This window comes from Hippopotamus amphibius, chromosome 15 (assembly GCF_030028045.1).
Source record: "Hippopotamus amphibius kiboko isolate mHipAmp2 chromosome 15, mHipAmp2.hap2, whole genome shotgun sequence".
NCBI lineage: Eukaryota > Metazoa > Chordata > Mammalia > Artiodactyla > Hippopotamidae > Hippopotamus > Hippopotamus amphibius.
This window is the reverse complement of record NC_080200.1, coordinates 6227195-6244836: the sequence shown is the minus strand read 5'-3', so window position 1 is coordinate 6244836 and position 17642 is coordinate 6227195. Positions and strand designations below refer to the sequence as shown.

The 17642-nt window shown below is 59.3% G+C and overlaps 1 protein-coding gene across 2 annotated transcripts; it reads right to left on the bottom strand.

Annotated features, from left to right (window-relative positions):
• Nucleotides 1-262: 262 nt before the first annotated feature.
• CAMSAP3 (calmodulin regulated spectrin associated protein family member 3) lies at nt 263-15897 on the bottom strand. Of its 2 annotated transcripts, XM_057709013.1 has the most exons (18): nt 15626-15897; nt 9144-9397; nt 8727-8849; nt 8547-8642; nt 7389-7436; nt 6991-7129; nt 6220-6359; nt 6041-6134; nt 5887-5941; nt 5649-5722; nt 5294-5363; nt 3735-5196; nt 2427-2566; nt 2019-2344; nt 1562-1661; nt 1117-1229; nt 921-1039; nt 263-830 (listed from the first exon to the last, which is right to left on the bottom strand). In XM_057709013.1, exons 1-18 carry the CDS (start codon nt 15771-15773, stop codon nt 525-527), a joined length of 3807 nt encoding a protein of 1268 aa, XP_057564996.1. In that variant the 5' UTR covers nt 15774-15897; the 3' UTR covers nt 263-524. The 2 variants fall into 2 exon arrangements, with proteins under 2 accessions (XP_057564996.1, XP_057564997.1); XM_057709014.1 differs by lacking the exon at nt 7389-7436.
• Nucleotides 15898-17642: the final 1745 nt, after the last annotated feature.

Genomic DNA, 17642 nt, shown 5'->3' with positions numbered 1-17642 from the left:
CGGGGAGGGCTGGCCAGAGGCCTCAGGTGCCCAGGAGGTCAGTTAAGAGGCAGCTGGGAAGCGGCCACGGGGCCCTGGCAGGGGAGCCAAGCCAGGCTTTGGCAGGAGCCGCCTTGAGGCTGTCGAGGGGGCAGCGGGGAGGCTGGAGCCGGTCCAAGAGGGAACAGGAGACAGGAAAGCGCCGGTGAGTGTGGGAAACACTCTCAGGCAGAGATGTCACCAGGTACCCCAGCCAGCCTCAGGGAGATGCCAGCAGTCGAGCTCTCTTTAAATTACTTTATTCAAGAAGGTGGGGAGGACAGACAGGGGACTGAGCTGAGCCCTGAGTCCCTGAACCTCCCAGCTCAGCCCCCACAGCAGGACGGGACGAAAGTTAGGGGGTGGGGGCTCCAGCCCCACCCAGACGAGGTCACGGGGGGACAGACAGGACCCAGGAAGACCGACGGACTGTCCTCCGGGCTGTCCCCCAGGAGGGCGGTGGCCAGAGCTCGCGGGGCCCGGCCTGCGGACCACCCGGGACTGGGCTATTTGGGGGTGCTGCCGCCCTTCTTGGGAGTGGTGGGCTTCTTGCTCTGCCAGAGGTGTCCCTGGATGGTGAAGGCATCCACGCTCATGGACATGGTCTTGGCGGGGATCTGGGTGAAGCGCTTGCGGTCTGAGTTGTACTTGTAGATGCCTTCGACCATGGCAGGCGTGACCGTCCGGGGTCCGTAGCCCGCCAGCCGCGACAGCTCCTCTGTCTCCCCAGACAGTGTGTACAGGGCCCGGAACTGACAGCTCGAGTCGCGGAAGAGGATCAGGAAGTGGTTGGCCTTGCTCTTCTCGATCTCCTGGTGGGTGAAACAAGCAGTTAGCCAGGAGGGCAGGGCGCCCCTAACCCACCCGCCACCAGCCCCTCCACTGGCCCGGCACAGGCCCACCTCGAGAATGCGGTTCTTCTGTGGCTCGTTCACCTTGCCCGCCAGGCAGCAGTGTGAAAGGGCATTGTGGATGATGAACTTGTTGGACTTGGCGCTTGGCTCCTTGTACAGCCGCGGACCTAGGGGGCGGGACGGTCAGCAGGGTCGACGGGGGGGCCTGTGGGGCCCAGTGCGCGTCCCCCAAAGTCCCACCTACCCGTGTACTCGGGCACTGAGGCCGGGGAGGAGGCGTTGCTGCCGTTCTCCCACTCGCGCTCGCGGCTGCCAGGCAGGCGGCTGGGGGACATGAGGCCGGATGGCGATGGAGCCCTGCGGGGGTAGGGGTGGTGTGGGGGTGCGGTCAGTGACGGGACCCGGGAAGGGCAAGCCCTGGACCCTGCAGAGCGGGACACGTCCTCGGACGTCATCTGGGCTCCCAAGTCCACGCAGGGCCCTCTGCCACCCCCAGCACGTTGAACACGGGAGCAGAGAGGCACGTCCTCAGGTCCCGTCTCAGGTGTGCAGCCTTTCCCCTTTGGTGGCAGATACGCACCCTTGTGTCATATCACACTTCTAGGCGCTCACACACACACACGCGTGCACGTGCACACTCTGAGAGGCCACCTGGAACATAAGCGCCTACCTGCCCAGGCCAGACTCACCGAGACATGGGTCTCTTCACGCCAAGGCTGTTGGGGGCCTCGTTGGCCACGGTGGACAGAGACAGGGTGGACTGGGAGTAGACTTTGCTGAGCCGAGAGCCTGGGAGCAGAGGGTGTCAGGTCAGGTCCCACCCAACGCCCCCTTACCTCCACATACACCCTGGGGGGCCTTACCTGGCTGGCTGGGGAGGGAACACAGGGCGGCCCTGCCCGAGACCCTCACCCTGCACAGCCCCGCTGGAGACGGACACCCCCCCCCCCCACACCAGGCTGTGGGAAAGCAGCGCTTCCCCTGTTACACCATGGAGAGAACTCCGGGCCAGCTCCGCCAGCCTTACCCCGCTGCAGCCCCCACATCCTTCTGGAAGCCTTTTCCCCTGTGAGTCGACATACCGGCCCCACACTTGGGCCTTGCGGATGTACCCCACACCTCCCCGCCTACCCATGGGGGCCTCACCCAACAGGCTGCGGGCTGGGCTCCGCGCCAGGGCCGAGTCATCACAGCAACCGGAGCGTGGCCGGGGGGCCCTCCGACCGCCCCGGCCTGGCCCCCCGCTCCCCGCCGCCCGGGGCCGCAGCACCTTGTCGAGGTCATCCATCAGCTTCAGCTGGGCCCGGCGTTCATACTCGAGCCGCGTGAACTCCCCGCGCCGGGGGCCCACCTCCTCCTCGGCTGGGGCCCGGGTGGCAGGGGCCGGGGGTGCAGCAGGAGCTGCAGCTGTGGGAGGGGCCACAGGAGCTGGGGGGGCCGGGGGGCTGGGGGTCGCCTCCTCCTGGGCCAGCCTGCAGATCGAGGGGATTGAAGCAATCAGACCGGTCACGGGGTCCCTGGAGGCAGAGGTCCCCAGGCTGTGCCCAGCCTCACCTCGCGGCCTCCTCCCTCCGCTGCTCCTTCTCGGCCTCCTGCCACTGTTTCCGCCTCCGCGCCTCCTCCGCCCGACGCTGCTGCCGCTCCAGCAGGCTGGCCCGCTTCTGGGCCATCTCGTCCTCAGGCTTGTCTTCATCCTGGGGAGCAGGCCCCGAGTTGTAGCTGGCTGTCTCTCCCCGAGGTCGGCTGGAGTCTGATCTTGAGTCGACCCAGCCTGCCAGCCACTCGCCTGAACTTTAGTTTCTGTAATTGGTCTGAAGGCATTTGGTAGGCACCTGCTGTGTGCACAGCCCCATGCTAGGTTCTGGGCACACAAAGCGCTTAACCCAGTGAGGAAGACAATCAGATATCACGCCAGCACAGGCTGCTATCAGTCTCCACTGTGGGGAGGGACCTATCCTGGCCTGGGGACGCCCAAGAGAGGCCTCCTGGAGGAAGCAACCCTGGAGAATGATGAGGAAGACTGAACTGGGTGGGGGTGGGTGTTGAGGAGAGCATTCTGGACAGAGAGAACAGCAAGTGCAAAGGCCCTGAGGCCAGAACAAGCCTAGCAGGTGTGGAACAGCAGGGAGGTCAGTGTGGTTGGGATGCAGAGCTGGAGAGGGTGGCATAGGATGAGGTCAGGGGCAAGCAGAGCCTACAGCCATGGGAAGGGCTTTTATTCTAAGAGCAAAGAGGAGCTACAGAAGGGTTTTAAATGGGGGAGTGACAAGGTCCAATTTACATTTTAAATAAATCTTGCTGACCACTCAGTTGAAAATAGCCAGGGATTGGTGTGTGGTGACGGGTGGGTAGTGGTGACCAATCAGGATGTGACTGCAGCTGTTCGGGGAAGAGGTGGTGGCCCAGGCTGGGGATGCCAACAGGAAGAACAGTGATTAGATATGGAAGAGTCAGGAAGGAGAGCTGGTAGGGCCATGATGGTGGGGACAGGGGGTGAAGGAGAAAGCAGGAAGGAGGGGACGCCATGGAGGACCCTAGCCCCATCTGTCCATCTACCCACCCCGTCCATCTGTCTGTCACCCACCCACCCATCCATCCATCCATCCGCCCACCCCTGTCCATCTGTCTACTACTTATTCTCCCTCCGTCTATCCACCCACCCCATCTATGTGTCCATCTGGACACACACCCTTGTCTGTCTGCCTGCTCCCACCTGGCTAACCACCCATCCACCTCTGTTCCCCCACCAGCTCCATCTGTTTGTCCATCCATTCGGGAAAACCCTATCCATGCGACCACCTGTCCACCCGCCTGTCTACTCACCTACCTGGCCCCTCCCCCACCTGCTCAGGTGACTCTCACCTTATAGAAGAATCCCAGCCCGGTCCGGGGCTCTCCCTCTGAAGATGCCTCTTCTTCTAAGGAATCCTCAGCACCAGGGGGGCTCCCCTCTCCCTCATCCTCAGCCGTGGGCTCTTCCAGGCTGCTCAGCGCGATCTCGATGAGGCCAGGCCGGGCCGCGGGCTCCTCGGGAGGCGGCCCCTCCGCCAGGAGGATAGAGGAGCGCGTCTGCACCGGCACCTGGCTCGGCGAGAACTTGCGCAGGTGCGGGAGGCTGTCCACATCGTGGGGCGGCGTGAGCACCCTCGTCAGGGGCGCCAGCCGCAGTTCCGCCGGCCGCGCGTGCTTCGGGCTACGGGGTGTGGGGCTGGGGCCGGGGCCAGGCCCGGGGCTGCGCCGGGCAGCTGGGGCGCGCCGGGCGGGGCTGGGGGACGCGGCTTTGGGGCCCGCCGTGGGACCGGGGATGACCCACGCCGCGGGAGGCGGGGCCGGCCCCGAGGGCTCGGGCGGGGCCAGGAGCCGCTGTTGCTGGTCCGTGAGCCTCTGCATGTCCCGTTGCAGAGAGCTCAGCGCCGCACTCAGCTTGCTGACCGCCCGGTTATAGTCCCCCAGCCCCTCGGGGGGCAGTGGGCCTAGTTCCGGCGAGAAGGTCACTGCCTTCGGCCGTGGGGACGGCTCACCCTGGCCCTCGCCTGCCGGCCGCTCCCCGCCAGGGGTCGGGCCCGGCTCTGCCCCCGCTTCCCCGCCGGCCTCCCGTGGCTGCACCTGCAGGAAAGCGCTCTTGCCCAGCCGCTGGCGGTGCTTGGCAAAGATGGCCTCGATTCGGCGCTTCTGAGCCTCTATGGCCCTGCGTTTCTCCTCTAGCCGGGCTCCAAGCTCACTCATCTCCGAGCTCAGGGCCTCTGGTGCCACCGGGGTGGCCGCCGGGGACCCTGCCTCGGCCTCGGCCTTCACCAGCTGCTTCTTGCGTTCAGCAAAGCTGGTCATCTTCACTTCAGAGTTGCTGGCTGCTGGAGATGAAGCTGCCGCCTGCGGGGAGCCCTCAGACAGGGCTGGCAGTTTCGACACCTCCCCCGCGGGGCAGGGAGACGGTTTCGAGGGGCCCTCAGAGTGGGACAAGTAGGCGGGTGCTTTGGTGGGCCCGTCGGGCAGTGATTTTGAGGCCCCCTCGGGTGGGTAGGGGGAAGCCAGCGGCAGTTTGGAGGACCCCTCAGGGGAGTGGAGGTAGAAGCTGCCGTCAGCAGCCCCATCCGGGAGCAGCCGGGGCTCGGCACTGTGGATGATCTGCAGGGCCTCCTCGATGGTAGGCAGGTCGCCAGTCTCCGGGGGTGGCTGGGCGGGGGTCCGGGCTGGCACGGAGCGCGGGGGACCCAGGCTGTCTGAACTGACGGAGCGGAGTAGGACGGGGTCTCCCATGACAACATCCACATCGCTGTCCAGGCCAAAGGGGGTGCTGAATGACACGGCCTGGGAAAGGGGACGGCTGGGCGGCCGGAGGGAGAGGTCAGCCCCTGGGACAAGCCTGGGCGCCACCCTGGCCCCAGCTGCTCCACTGCCCCGGGCCCTTGAGACGCACTCACCTGAGCTGACGGTTCCAGGCTTTGCCAAGGGCCTCCATATGGGACATGGACGGGGAGGACTTCAGCGAGCCTGGGCAGGGGAGTGAGTGGTCACTCTGGGGACCCTGGGTGGGGTCAGCCATGGGGTGAGTCACTGACGGGTCATTATGTGGATGGATAGCTGGGGGCCCCGTGGTGTCACTAGGGGGTCCTGTTGAACCACTGGGGCGGTCACTGTGGAGGCCAAGTGTCACCAAGGAGCCATTCAGGTGCCAGAGGGACTCAGTGGAGGAGGGGTCATGAGGCGTAACGTGAGGTCAGCTGGGGTGGTCTTTGGATGGGGGTCTCCAGTGACCAGCCATCCCGCGGCCCTCACCTGTGGATCCTCGGAGTGGGGACTGGGGGCCGCCGGGTGACAGGAGTGGATGGCGGAAGTTGAAGACAGGAGAACTGCCAAGAGATGTGCATCAATCCAGGGGCCCCCCTCCTCCCTCCCCTGCCCGCCCCCCCCCCGCACCGGGGGAGTAGAGACCAGATCGTTCCCCTGCCCCGTCCCAGCAGGGGGAGGGAGCCCATCACGGCCGCGGAGTCTCAACCCAACAAGCGAGCCCTACCTGCTGCCGCTGTTGTTCTGAGGGGGGGAGGCCTCCGTGGCCCGGGGGGAGGCGGCTGCAGCACAGAGCGGGGGGTCAGGCAGGGCTTGGCCTCCCCTCACCCCCACACTGCGCCACCCCACCCCCACCCCCTGGACCCAGGGCCAGGCCTCACCGTGGCCGTCAGGCAGGTCCTTGACCTGCACGAAGTCGGGTTTCAGTACCTCGAAGCACATGAACAACTCAGCTAGCAGCACCATCAGGTTGATCTGGAGGCAGAAGGCAGGGTCAGCCCACTGGACCCACAGCCCCAGGACACCTGCCTCAGCCTACGAGGCTCCGAGACAGCCTTACCTTGAGGGGCGGTGGGACGTAAAGCAGGTCCTCGAGAGACAGCGGGCAGCCCCGAGGGAGGCGGGAGGCGCAGAAATCCTGCACCAGCTGGAGGTTGTAGAGGCTGTCTGCCACAGACATGGGGTCCTTGAGGCACACCTCTGTAACGACAGGATGCCTGGGTCCCTGGCTCTAAGGCAAGGAGGATGGGGCCCAGGGGAAGCAGGGGCCCAGCAGAAGCAGAGGCCCAGCAGACAACATGCATGGAGGACCTCTGATGAGCCAGGCTAAGCCCCCTTCACAAGCTGGGTACCACGACAGGCTATTCCTCAGGCTTTTACATCTGCTGTTCCCACTGCCTGGAGTGCTAGTCCCCCAAGAACTCAGCTCAGAAAGCTTATCCTGACTACCCAAAACCCTTCAGAGCACCTAACATCCAGAACATTCTTCTCGATGAACTTATTGTCAGTCTCTCCCAACTAGGATGTGAGCTGCCTGAGGTCACGAATGTGTCTGTATTGTCCTGGCCTGATGTCTGGCGCCTAAAACAGCATCTGGCACACAGTCTGTACTCTATCGACATTTGCTGCAGGAGTGAATCATATAAAGCACAGAAAGGTTTAGACACTTGTGCAAGGTCACACAGCTCATTAGAGGAAGAGAGAGGTTCAAACCCAGGTCTGCCAAGTCTGGAAGCTGTGCCTATAGTCGCTGCACTGCTCTGGGGACAGAGGCCAACGCCTGGGTGCCAGGCTTATGAGGATGGGGTCCGGCTCAGGCCCGTTCACTCACCCTCGAGTCGCAAGAGCTGGGGACAATAGCAGTGGATCGTGGCGGCCAGCGCAGCCCCACTTGCCAGGTCCTGGAGGCTGGTCACTGTCGGAAAGCAGGGGGCGCGTCGGGCCACAGCACGGTCCTTGCGATATCGGATCTGTGGGTGGGAGCCGGTTCAGGTTAGAGGTCAGGCTGGCCCGCCCCAGGTCAGCAGTCATGCAGGCTGGGTGGGGAGGCCTGGGGTTTCCGCCACGAGGGGGCGTGAAGCTGGGGGTCCCAGAGCCAGAGTGGGGGGGCCAGCCTGGAGCAGGGGGAGGGCAGCAGCAAGAGGCAGAGGAGGTGCCTGCGAGTAGCCAGGCCAGCAGCAGGGGCTGGGGGCAGGGACTCCTGGGACCCTGGGGTGGGGGATACGTTACCATGGGGGGTTTGCTCCCCGACTCCTTCAAACAGAAGGCAATTGCGTGCTGGGGGGAGAGGAGCAGCCGTCAGCGGGGCGGGAGGGGTGCTGACTTGCTGGGCCCCCAAGCACACCTCCGGTGGGAGTAGGCAGAGATAGCCCTGACCCCTGTCCTGAGCCCTGGCCATCCAGCTCCCTGACCATGCTCTGGCCGGCTTTGGGGACCCCAGCTCCTCCCAGCCCGGAGGGACCCCACAGAGCAGCCTCTCATGCAGGGAATCCTCTCCTCCCCCCCAAAAAGGACCCAGGCCTCAGCTAGGGGAGGGGATGCAGAGGAAGCAGGTAGGCAGGAGAGGACCCCCAACCCAGGCCCTAGGGTCGGGGGAAGGAGGCCCTGAAGTGAGCAAAGGCTGGGACTTCAGCCCAAAGCCTCCCCTCCCCCAACCTGCAGTGATGGCTTTCCCCTCGCTGCACTTCAGGGATGGACACCCCCCCGCCCCCAGAGCTGAGAGCAGGTGGCTGTCCTTAGGGAAGCTAGAGTCTCAGGAAGGTTCTTCTACCCTCTTTTGGGTTTGAGGATCTTCCTCTTGGCTAGAGGGGTCTTCTCCACGTGCCCTGCCTGTTGGGGTCAGGATCCATACATTTGATGGCTTGGGGTCTTCCCTTCAGAAGCCCCAAAGGTCTCCCCACCTTGGCGCAGGTGGACAAGCCTCTTGACTACTGGGAGAGGAGTCATGTATCAGGGAGAAGTCTGTCCTTTCAGTAATAACAGAGGTTCCCCCGTTCCCTTGGTTCCCAGAGGGTTTCTCTCTGTCCCCGCCCCGCCAGGCTGGGGTCCTACTTCCTTTGCTCATATCTGGGGGGAGACAGGAGAGGGAGCAGGACAGGTAGGCAGAAACAGACACACAGACAGCAACAAGCTGGGCAGGCAGAAGGCGCGGAGAGACAGCCCCACTTACAGGAACCAGCTTCCAGTACCAGCGTGTGGGGCACTGATGCCAGACAGGCAGAGAGGAGAGTGGCAGGAGCAGGTAAAGAGAGAGAGAGAGTCACCTCCAGCCACCCACCCCCCCCATCCCAGTGCAGTAATGGCCTCGACGCATAGCCCCAACCTGCCCACCCAGCCCTCGAGGGTCCGCCCTTCCTTCCTTCCCTCCACCCACGGCTCCAGCCTCACCGAAGGCTGTGCTGGGGCCACCCCATCTGCGGGGGCCGCGGGAGATGCTCTCTGGGCAGCTTCCTGTTCCGTCTTTTCCTGCAGCCGCCTGATGGTCTGGGGAGCAGGGAGAGGTCAGTGCTCCAGTCACTGGACCATCCTGGCCCCTCCCCAGCCCATCTTGGCCCAACCTCCACCTACCGTGTCCACCCAGAAAAGGAGCTTGTGCTCCAAGCTGGCCAGGGCCAACGGACCAGGCAGTGTCTTTGTCCACTCAAAGGCGAAGGCAACCATGAGGGCATCGATGACAGCTAGGTGGGCTCCCTGTGGGGGCAAGGGCTGAAGGGTGAGACCAGAGCACCTCCCAGGCAGAAGAAAGAGGAGGAACCTGGAGGTGGCAGGGGCTAGAAGTGGGAGGGGCTTGGGAGACTGGCCAAGCTTTCAGGTCACAAACTAGGCCCTAGGGAGCTGGTGGGCCAGGTAGGCAGGTCCTCAGGGGCCAGAGTAGCGCCTCCCAGCACGAGGCTTGGGAGGAGGAGCCTGGCCTGGTGGGAGAAGCTTTGAGGGGAGGGGCCAGGCCTGGCGGGTGGGGCCTAACAGGGCAGGGGCGGGGCCTACCATGACGATGGGCTGGTGCCTGAGGTCGGCCTCCTGCACGGGGCGCTCGGGCAGCGCGGGTACCGTGCCCCTCCGCGCCAGCAGGGCCAGGAGCGCGGAGGGGCTGGGGGGCGTCTCGAGCTGCGGCAGCGCCTGGCGCCAGGCCCGGCAGTACAGCTCGGCCGAGAGCAGCAACCGGGTCACCGGGGGCTTCACGTGCTCCTGCGCGTACTGATCTGTGTAGAAGGGCTCCCACAGCTCCGACGGCACGTGCTCTGCCGGGGCGAGGAGGGGGCGGTGGGTCACGGCGGGTCAGGGCCACCAGACATACACCCCCCCCCCCCCCATATATACAATTACAAGGTCCCAATGAAAGGGGGTGAGGTCTGGACCAGGGAGGAAGGCACTGGGACGGGAGAATAGGGGACCTGGGCTGAGACACGCGGCGCAAGTGTGGGGGAGTTTGCCAGAGGAAGGGGTGATGGAGTTCCAGACAGGGGGGTCTGCATACAAAGGCGAGGAGGTGGGAGAGAGCACGTGACTCGGGGCGATGGCGGGCTCTTGGACCCGGAGGAGAGGTGGCAGCAGAGGCCAGAGGGGCGGGGTCTCGTGGCCACCCCTGTCTCCCGCACCTAAGGACTACAACAGTGACGGTGTGGCTTAACCCATCCCCCCGGGCGCCTCACACCACCCGAGCAGACTCACTTTGCCTTACATCAGCCCTAGGAAGGAGCCGTCAGGGCACCCGTGGTGACTCCGCTTTACAGATGAGGAAACCTAGGCACCGCGAAGGCCACACAGCTCTGGACTGGGATTCAAACCCAGGCCTTAAGCAGACTCTACCACACCCTCTCTCAGAGTGGAGGCTGGGGGTGTGATGAGCTGTGGAGTGGGGGGCTGGCTGGCAGGGCATGGAATGAGGGAGGGGGACAGACTGCAGACACTTTTGAGGGCGGTGAATGGCCTGACCCTGATGACTTTAGTGGGAGGAGAGGCACCCAGGGCCCCATGGGGAGTGAGGGGAAGACAGATGGGAGAAAGAGGGTGGTGGCTGAGATGGGGGTACAGGAGGGGCTGGGGCTTAGAGGCAGCCACGAAAACCCCGAAAGAGAGGGGAAGGGTTGGAAGACGCTTGGGGAAGCTCCATGTGGAGGGAAGGCGGGGGAGGTGTGTGGCAGAGCCCCAACCAAGTAGGATCCAAGGGTACGGAAGAGAAAGAGTAGAATAAGTCTCCAGGAAGATCTGGGAGGTAGAGGAGGAGGCAACCGAGGCCAATGCGGTTCGATGTACCCTCATGGGTCTTCCAAGGAGGTCCCAATTCTTACCCCAATCAGAGCTGCTGCTTTGTATACTGGGGTTCTACGTGTGTTTGAAAGGATGGAAGGGGGCAGGATTCTACTGCTCAAAAACATTTGAGCTGACGTGAATTCACAGCAGTGCTCCCCAGAGGCCCCTGCCCTCACCTACAAGGACCCAGGCACACTTGCCTTCAGCCCCTCCCTGCCCTCTCCCCCTGCTCTTTCCTTCCCACTTAAGACCCAAAGCCTGTGTAGAGTTGGGCCATCTCTCTGCCCCTTGAAAGAAGAGTACTCCAGACCTGAGATTATCATATTATGTGAAGTCAGTCAGACAAAGACAAATACCATATGATATCACTTACATGTGGAATCTATAAAAAAATGATACAAATCAACTTATTTACAAAACAGAAATAGACTCACAGACATAGAAAACAAACTTATGGTTACCAAAAATGATGGGGGGAGGGGGGGTAGATAAATCAGGAGTTTGGGACTGACAAATACACATTACCATATATAAAACAAGTAAACAACAAGGACCTATTGTATAGCACAAGGAACTACACTCACTACCTTGTAGTAACCTATATTGGAAAAGAATCTGAAAAAGAATATATATATGTATAACTGAATCTCTTTGCTGCTGTATCCTTGAAACTAACACAGCATTGTAAATTCACTATACTTTGATTATTTAAAAAAAAAAAAAAAAAAGGAGTTCTCCAGGTTTTCTTTCCTTCCACCCTACCCTCACCCCAACCTCCCTGATCTGCCCCTGCCCTCCTAGCTCCCGGCCTCCCCAAGGCCAGCAGTGGCCTTCCAACGCCCACTATCTCGCCTGGGCTCTCTGCCGAGCAGCTCCTTCTTCTGGAAGCCTTCCTCCCCCTGGCATCTCCCAGCATCCCATCTTTTTCTCTCTCTCCCACCACTCGAGCCAGGCCACCTCCTGACATGCCTCTTAGATGCTGGGCTCCCAACAGCTCTATCTGAGCAGCCCTGTCAATGAACTTGCCCCCCCCCCCCAAAAAAAAACCCCCGCTTCTATGATGGCTTCCACGGCCATCTGAGCACTGCCACCTGCCGCAGCCCAGGCATCGCCCATAATGCTCAGCGTCTTACTCCAAACCTGTTCCTTTTCTCTGTACCCATCACAGTGAGAGATCACCACCCCTCCTTCTCTCTCCCCCCCCTCCACCATCCAATCAGTCGTCTGGTTTCAGCTCCTGGCATCCCTTGAAGTCAATCCCTCCTCCCCCTCTTTCCAGCTCCTGGTTGTTCCTGCTCCCATCAGTTTGTTTCCTGCAGGACTTGTCAGGGCCTTGAAGATGACTACTTGAGCTAGAGCTACCGATAGCTAATGTTTATCAAGTCCTTACTTTACACCAGTGTGTCTCCAACTTGGCACAACTGGCATTTGGGACTGAGGGTGCTGTCCTGTGCATAGTAAGATGTTTAGCAGAATTCCTGGTCTCTCCTCACTAGATGCCAAGAGCACTGTCCTCTTGGCATCTAGGGACAACCAAAAATGTCTCCAGACACTGCCACATGTCCCCTAAGTGACAAACTCATCCTTGGTTGAGAACTACTGCTCTAAACTATAAAATGTTTATTGAGCACTTACTGTAGAGCAGGACTGTCTGATAGGAATAGAATGTGAGCCACACACAGGACGTTTAAAATTTTCTAGTTGCTACATTTAAAAAGTAGCAACAGAGTGTAAAGCAATTATATTCCAATAAAAATAAACAAATAAAATAAAATAAAATAAAATTTAAAAAAAGGAATGTAAAGCAATTATATTCCAATAAAAAAATTAAATTAAATTAAATTAAAAAAAAAAAAGAAGTAGCAACATTATTTACAATAGCCAAGACATGGAAGCAACATTATTTACAATAGCCAAGACATGGAAGCAACCTAAATGCCTATCAACAGATGAATGGATAAAGAAGATGTGGCGCATCTATACAATGCAATATTACTCAGCCATAGAAGTAATGAAATTAAGTTATTTGTAGTGAGGTGGATGGACCTAGAGTCTGTCATACAGAGCGAAGTAAGCCAGAAAGAGAAAAACAAATACCATATGCTAACTCATACATATAGAATCTAAAAAATGGTACAGGTGAGCCCAGTGACAGGGCAAGAATAAAGATGCAGATATAGAGAACGGACTTGAGGACATGGGGTGGGGCAGGGGGTGGCGGTGGGGCAAAGGGGAAGCCAGGACGAAGTGAGAGAGTAGCACTGACATACATACACTACCAAATGTAAAACAGATAGCTAGTGGGAAGCTGCTACATAACACAGGGAGATCAACTGGATGATGGGTGATGACTTAGAGGGCTGGGATAGGGAAGGTGGGAAGGAGTCATGGGAGGGAGGGGATATGGGGATATATGTATAAATACAGATGATTCACTTTGTTGTACAGCAAAAACTGGTACAACAGTGTAAAGCAATTATATTCCAATAAAGAGCTTAAAAAAAAGGTAGCAACAAGTAACATTGCCTTAGTAATATATTTCACCATATATATATATCCAAAATATCATTTCAACGTGTCATCCATATGAAAACATTATTAACGAGATATCTCACTTTTTTTTTTTTTTTTTTTTGGTACCAAGTCTTCCAAAGCCATTGTGTATTTTACATCCGCAGCACCTTGAAATTCAGACCGGCCACATGTTGCTCGTGGCTACCACACTGGACAGCACGGCTAAAGCACAGCTAGCCCTTGGACCACCACCACCTTGTGTGCATTTGCTCATGGAATTCTTAGACTTACTCTTATCCATTGTACAGATGAGAAAACCGAAGCCCAGAGAACTAAGATGACTTGGCTGAGATCACAGAGCTAGTAAAGGGTAGAGCAGACAGGACCCTAGTTCCCTAAGCATCACATGGAGGTTCTGGCGGCCTAAGGGACGGCATGTGGTATTTCCCAAACTTGCATAAAGATGGCACCCTTCCTTATCTTATCTCTGAGCTCGAGCTCTATGGAGCCCACTAGCCTGCATTCCTACCCAGCCTCCTCTGCCTGGCGGGGGCGGGGGGGGGGGCACCAGAACTACCCCATCCCCCAGCCATTATTCCCCTGGGGCAACTGCATATCTGATCTCATCTTGTTAGTCCGCAAACACTTTCCATGTCTTCCCAGGGCCCTCGGATTTCCCATCCATGGCCTGAGAGGCCCCCCTCAGTAGCACCAGCCTCTCACATCTCCCTGGCCACTCCTGGCCACCACCGGGACCCGCACACTCTTCTCCGAGAACTCGCTGCTGGTCTCCTCTCGCTGGGAAACTCCTATACACCTTTCCAGGTTCAAATGCTCCCACCTCTTGGGAGCCTTCCCTTCTCCTCCCCTCCCTGGAAGATTTCAGGGATTTCCTCCCCCAGTCTGCCCCCTGCAAGGCCTGCAGCACACCTCGACTTTGCCTGGACATCACGACTTTTATCACTCTAAGCAGCGATGATCTGGTTTCTAGTCCCATTCCCCTCTCTCCGGAGTCCATCCCCACCCTTTCTGTCCCAAGTGTCCAGCACTGGCCTCACACCCAACAGGCATCGGTAAAGAGTCCCAGAGTCCACGAATCAAGCAGGGCTCTGCTCCCCACTCTGAGCCTGGGGTCCCACCTTCCTCAGTCCCCCTCTGTTTACAGAACGTAGGACAGATTGAACTTGACCCTTGGGGAGGCTGTCACACAATGCATGGGAGCTGGGTCAGTGAGAACAGAACTGGGTGAGTCCGGGCATCCCCTCCAGGGACCTGACTTTTCCTTCTGCAAAATGGAATAGTAATTTCTCTTCTGTCCCCTGGCCAGATGATAATATTATTATTATTAATAAAAATACCAGCGGTCACGGCAGCAGGCATAGCGACATCCACTTAGCGTGTACTGTGTGCCAGAAACAGAAGAATCCTGTGCTCAGTCTCTCTCACCTTGTGATAGAAGGAACTGGGACCCCAATCACCCCAGCACTGCCCTGGCACTTAGTGGGCCCCCCCCAGACATTTGTGAAATGGATAACAAAGTGAACAAATGCCTTCTTTTACAGAGGACTAAACAGAAGCTTAGAGAATTGGGTTAATGCGTCCACATTCTGGTGGAGCGTGGGACTCAAAGCCAACTCTGATTCCCAAAGTTGAGCTGTCTGTGGCCTCATAACCTGGGTCTCTCCCCCTCAACACCCCTCCTTCCTGAAGCAGATCCTTGGGGGTAGGTGAGCCCCAGAGTGGGCCCTGCATGGGAGGGTGCAGGGAAAGAGACTGGGAGAAAAAGACAAGCTCAGGCGGAACCAGGAGACGGACAGCTGTCACCAAGACCCACACCCAGAACAGGTTGATCTGGGAAGGCCACTGAAGGGAGGATGGGCTGTGCTCAGCTGGTGCCAAGACCAATGGGCAGGACCAGTGGGAGGGCAGGGCGTCCCCCCAGAAGGCCCAGACCTTAATTAACTCGTCTTCCCCACGGCCAGGCCCTGACTACCAGCTCTGGCAGGGGGCCATGACCAGCCTGCCCTGGGCCGCAAATCCTAGGGACCCACCCGCATCCTGTCCCGTGGGGTGGCCCGAGTCCTCCACACATGTGGGCCGGGGGGTGGCGGGGAGGCGGGGGGAAGTGGGAGAAGGCCCTACACCTGGGCCCCCACCCCCGGCGATCTGGGATAAGCCATTTCCCTTCTGCCGGGCTCGTCCACCTCCTAAGTAAAATGGGGCAATAAGTCACAGCTGCCAGCCGCCGGCCGGGGCCATGGAGGCGAAGCAGGGGCTTCCCGGGGCTCCCCTCGCCGCCCGCAGCGCAGGCAGGGCCGACGCGGGGTGTGTGCCCGGGCTGCACGGGGGCGGGGGTCCTCGCGGGCGCGTGATGTGAGTGTGTAAAGGGGGGAGGGCGTGCCAGGCGAGGCCCTGCGCTGGGAGATACCACTCGGCCCGCAGACCCTGCCCGGCTCACCTGGGGGCCGGGACGCCCAGGTCCCGGCGCGGAGCTGGGCCGCCCACCCCACCCCCACCGCGCGCCCGCAGCCGAGCGGGCAAAGTCCACCGCCCTGGCCGAGCAGGAAGCCCGGAGGCCCGGCGCGGAGGGGCCCGGGCCCGGGAACCCCCGGCGGCCCGCGCTATTGTTCCCACGGCCCCGGCCTCCCCGGCGCGGCGCCCCGCCCCCCGCACCTGCCGCCCCCTCTCCCCCGGCCCGGTACCTGCGCCCCCAAACGCGACCCGCAGCACCCACGCCAGGCTGGCCGCCGCCTTGGCCCGCGAGAAATCGTACTGGTCCAGCGATTTGATCTCGGGCACCAGGAAGGTCCTCCGCAGCGGCCCGGGCCCGGGGGGCGCCGCCTCCACCATGGCGGCGCCGGGGCTGCGGGCACCGGCTCCGCGCTCGTTCGGGCTGGGCTGCGCCGCGCACGCACCCGGGCCGGGCCCGCCGCCGCCGCCGCCACCACCGCCGCCGCGGCCACAAGCGAGCCAGGTGCGGCCGCTCGCGCTCACGACGCTGCGTCGGCCCCGCCCCGGGGCGGAGCCCAGGTGCGCCCCGCCCCCGGCCCCGGCCCGCGACCCTGTCCCCTCGCCTCGCCAGGCCCCTCGCCGCTGCAGGGTGGGGCGGGCTCAGACTGCGGTGGTGGCGGGGAGGCTGCGGAGGAGTGCGTGTGCGCGCGCGCGCGCGCCTCTGTGTGCGCGCGCACCGGGGAGGATCAGGGACCCTCTGCTTGCGGGTGTGTGTGCCGGCTCAAGTGTGTTTCCTTAGATGTGAGCGTGAGCTTGTCATTCCTGGCCTGGAGGCACCGCGCTCGTGGGTGCACCTGTTTCTCATTGTGTCTTGGGAGCATGCAAGAATGTGTGTCGGTATTCGCATCAGTGTGTGCGTCTCTGGACGTGTTTGGGTGGTGAAGGAGGGTGTGGAGTGTGTTTGAGGGGGTCTCCGTGTCCGTATCTGGGCGAGTGTGACCACGCGAGTGTGTGTCCTTGTTTTTCATGTGTATTGTGTGTACCAGGATCTGTATTGTGTAGGTGTATGTGTCCTACGGATACAGGAGTGTGTGTGTACTTGTGTTTTGTCAGTGCATTTGTGAGTGTGCCTGTTTGTGAGCATCTACACGTACTTGTGTTTTGTGTCAGGGTGTGATGAAGGAGTATGTGCAAGAAATAGTATGTGTATTTATACAGGAGTATGACTGTTGTATCTGTGAGCATGGTTGAATGGCTGTTACTGGGTATATTTGCAAATGTCTGTGTGTGCATTTGTGGTATCAACAGAATTTGTTGGGAGCGGGGATCCGATTGTGTGCAGGTGGGGATGATGTATTTGTATCCAAGTGCATTCGTATGTGAGTCTATGAGCATGGTTCTGTGCACAGGGCTGTATGTATGGCGGGGAGCAATTGCAGAAATGTGTTTTGTGCATATATGGGCATCTACATGTGAGTGTACTTGTGGGTGACTGCATTTGGGTACATGGTATGAACCAAGCTGATGTGACAGGGTGTGTAGACCATGGAAGTGGGTATAATTGTGTAAGAATGTCCATTTCTGGATGCATTTATGAGAGTGCAAGTGTGCCTATTTCTCTGGGAACTGCATATCCGTGTGAGCAAATCTGTGTGTGGTATGAGCCTGATTGTGTATGTTGGTATGGAGGGCTGTTTGTGTGTGTGTGTAAGCACAGATATTTGTGTACATGATGCAATTGTGTGGATGTTACTGGGTATACTTGTAAATGTCTGAGCCCCTCTTTGTGGATATTTGTTTAATATTCGCTTATGTGTTCCATGGTAATTTTTTTTTGTCAAGACATCTACTGTGTACCTCTTAACTGTGTGTAATTGTGAATTTATAAGTGTTTGTGTTTATGAGTGTTAGGTCTGTGTCTAAATGTGTATATCTGAGTATCATTTCATGTGTATAATAAGTATACTATGTGTTTGGGTTTATATGTTATCTGTTTATACGAGGGTTGACATGTATTGCCGAGTGTATTGTATGTTATTGTGTGTGTGAAGCTGGTGTTTACATCTGTGTGGATTTGTGGATATTTGCATCTGTGTGCAAGCGTGTGTGACAAGATGCACCTGTATGTGTGTATCTGGCTTCTGAATGTAAACTGAGTATCTGATTGTATCTTTTTCTGTGTAAGTGTATTTGTGGGTCACTGGTTGTGAACAGATGGCTGTAGTGTGTGTGTAGGTGTGCGTGTGTAAGGAGTCGTGTTTTGAATGG